General features: G+C 56.1%; 2 protein-coding genes across 2 annotated transcripts, besides 2 other annotated features; both read left to right on the forward strand.

The window, feature by feature from the left end:
• TraAM80_10213 (uncharacterized protein) lies at window positions 1–369 on the forward strand (the record flags this gene model as incomplete). Its single annotated transcript, XM_029386851.1, has 1 exon — window positions 1–369. A coding segment is annotated over one exon (369 nt), but the record flags the coding sequence as incomplete, so codon positions are not given.
• Window positions 370–419: 50 nt separating this feature from the next.
• Window positions 420–447: a microsatellite.
• Window positions 448–1,295: 848 nt separating this feature from the next.
• Window positions 1,296–1,330: a microsatellite.
• Window positions 1,331–2,064: 734 nt separating this feature from the next.
• Window positions 2,065–2,649, forward strand: TraAM80_10214 (retrotransposon hot spot (RHS) protein; the record flags this gene model as incomplete). Its single annotated transcript, XM_029386852.1, has 1 exon — window positions 2,065–2,649. One exon carries the CDS (start codon window positions 2,065–2,067, stop codon window positions 2,647–2,649), a length of 585 nt encoding a protein of 194 aa, XP_029233276.1.
• Between the last annotated feature and the right edge of the window lie 441 nt (window positions 2,650–3,090).

A 3,090-nucleotide genomic window follows, 5' to 3' on the forward strand; every position in this document is an offset into this window, starting at 1 on the left:
CCCTCAACGGATCAATCGCGCAGTACCAGCCAGGAGCGCAACCCAACCGGCATGCGTGATGAGTCCAGTGCCTCGCCCTCAACGGATCAATCGCGCAGTACCAGCCAGGAGCGCAACCCAACCAGCATGCGTGATGAGTCCAGTGCCTCGCCCTCAACGTATCAATCGCGCAGTACCAGCCAGGAGCGCAACCCAACCGGCATGCGTGGTGAGGTTACTCCGAACCCGTCCGGGAAAAGCAGCATTGGAGGCAACGGGAATCGTGGAGGGAAACAATCCGGACTCGGTGACACTTCAGTTGTTGCTGTTGGTCTCGGTTCCCTTGCGGTTCTCGTCGTGGCCGCCGCCGTGGTGATGACGCCTCTCTGAGCAGCAGCAGTGACTGGGCCCAAAAAATGTGTGGTGGGATAATAATGTGCATATATGTGTATATATATATATATGTATCCGTGGACTATGGAACCACGCATTCAAGATGTATAACACGGTCATAATGCAACGTACCCACACACATAAATTGCGCTTCGGCGCACCTTTTTTAACGTAACTGCAACTCCCGCTTTGTACTTCCACCACTTCTGCGAAAGAAATGGAAGTGGTTTTGGTTTCCAATTATTTGTTTTTGGTGAGAGATATCATTCTTTCTTCCTGGACTGTGCTCAAAGTGAAGAAGAAGAGCATGTGTGTGTGCTGGTCGTCCCACTTCTCGGTGAACGCCCCACGCTTCGGCTTCACTTTACGGGGTTTGTGTTTAGTGTTTTTATGTTTGTTGTGATTTCTTTTTTTTTTTTTGGGGCGTTCTGAAGGAATGGCTGGGTCGTGCATTGTGGTTTGCAGCGTGTGGTGAGTGTGCTGTGGATCGTCGTTTTCCCTGTTGTATTGCTTTGCGTATGCGCAGGAGTCGCTAAGGGTGGGCCGGGAAAAGATTAGGTTTTTTGAGGGACACCGCAAGATGCCAGCCGCGCCTCCACCTTTTCACCATCACTCACACGCCATGGAGAAAACGGGGGTGTGTAGCCGTCTGTTGCTGCGTTGGGTTCGCCGTGCGTGGTAGATGGTCTGGTGTCGAGGGGATTTTTTTTTTTACGCTTATGGGAGAGTCTGAAGTCATCGACTGTTGCCTCACCTCTTCGTTCTTGTTGCTTTCGTGCTTGACTGGATGCTGCGCCTCAGTGAAGAATGGTTCTGCTGGGGGGTACTCCTGTTTCGTGGGAGTGGGAGTGGGGTACGGCCAATGCTTCGGGGTGTGCGCCTTCGCATGTTGTGCCCTCCTTTTGGCTTTTGATAACTCACAGCTGCTGGCAGTGCCGTCTGACTGTCTGTCTGTGTGGGTGGGAGGAGGAGTGGCGGCCTGCATTTTTGGTAGGGCCACCCAACGCATTTTCCCGCGCCGCCTCGTTTCCCCCAGCCAGACCCCAAAATGAGAGGCCGTTTTCTGCTGCTGCGGCTGCCAGGGAACGATTCCGCCGGGGCTGCTCATGCGAAGCGTGCGCGTGTTTTATTTTCCCATCCTTTTTTGGTGACCGCTGCGTGGCCCGTCAGTGAACGCGCCGTAGACCACTCCTCAGAGAGGGCGAGGCGGCCAGCACTGGGAGAATCTTGGGCGGCGCGACACGGAGATTTTTTGGGAGCTTGGAACGAGCGCGGAAAGATGCGTCTGCGTTGGGCGTCGGACTGCGTGATGCCTACTGCTGGGTGAGAGACTGAATCCAAAAGAAGGTGAAAAAAAGGTGCGCAGCTGCCGCGTGGTTGCTGCGACGGCTGGTTAATTATTTGACTGCGCACATCAGCGTCTGTCGTGGCGCTGCGGTGGTGGCGCAAGGAGCCGTCGCTGACGCCGCTCCTCCTTCATGGAGGGAGCTGTGTACAGCCCTCGCTGCGGCGGAGGTGCCTGTGGTGAGTTTCACGTTGGAGAAGTTGGAGGGACACTACGAGGATGTCTGCCATGCGGGGTGGGGTCACGTCATGGAAGTTTCGGACGGGCGAGGAGGGATGAGGATGGAGCTGAGGGAAGGCAGTCCGCCACAGCCGTGGGATTAAAAGGTGGAGGGGGCGACTGTTCTCATGGATGACGGTGCAGTGTGGTTCCGCCCACCACGTCCCAGACCGGTGGTGCTCACCTCCGAGAAGTGGCTGTACGCACTGCTGCAAGGATGTGGTTCTGACTGCTGTGTGTACTCTGAGGTGGAGCAGGTGTGCCTGATCGTTGAGGGCGATCTGGCCTGGCTGTTTGGCACGCACGGCGGGGCGAACTCGGCGTCTGTGCTGCGTGTCTTGATCGGGATGCCCGGGATCGGGAAGTCGGTGGATGCTTGTTCGTGCCTTCTCTACCAGCTGCTGCACTATGACGCCGAGCAGCTCCACGCGGTGGCGTGCTTCATTGGGGAGCGAGCGTTTCTGTTTGACAAGACCACCAAGACGGTGTTTTCCCTCGGATGTTCGACTCCGGCGATGAAGAGTTTATTTGGAGGTCTCCATGCAGGTGAGGGGGTATATTATCTGCGATGTGATGGGGTGGAGGAAGGCGTTGCCCACCAAGATGCCTCCCACTGGGTGGGGCATGCTTGCCGTGTCGTCCCCAAACGAAACTCGCTGCAGGGGCAGGGAGGAGGACATGGGCGCCCGCCGAATCATCATGTACGGCCGTGATGAGAGAGATGTTATGGCAATGTGTGCTTGGAGGATGCACGGAGAGCCTGCAGAGTGAAAGGCATCCGCTGCGTGTGTATTGTGGTGTTTTTTTTCTTTTGGTGCCGAGTATCGCTTGGAGCGGATGGTGACGGACGTCTGCCGTTTTTTATTGTTGTTATTTTAGTTTCCAACGTTTTTTAATTTTATTTTTTAATGCTGCGCCCCACTCCTGCTGCAGTGCGCTGAGGGAAGTGGAGGTGGCGTTGGGGAGTTTGTGGGGGCCGTGATGGGAGGTCCCGCCGGGATGCGCACTGCGTGTTGCTGCTGGCGGGGTTTGAAGGGGCTGGGCGGGGGAGACGGTAAGCGAGGTGTTCATGAATTTGTTTAGTTGTTTGATTTCTGCGGGAGGTGTCCCACACTGCGGACTCTCCGTGCGGGTGCATGTGGGTGTTTCTTCGG

The sequence above is a fragment of the Trypanosoma rangeli genome, assembly GCF_003719475.1.
Source record: "Trypanosoma rangeli strain AM80 chromosome Unknown Tra_15.4_contig_00838, whole genome shotgun sequence".
Taxonomy (NCBI): Eukaryota; Euglenozoa; class Kinetoplastea; order Trypanosomatida; family Trypanosomatidae; genus Trypanosoma; species Trypanosoma rangeli.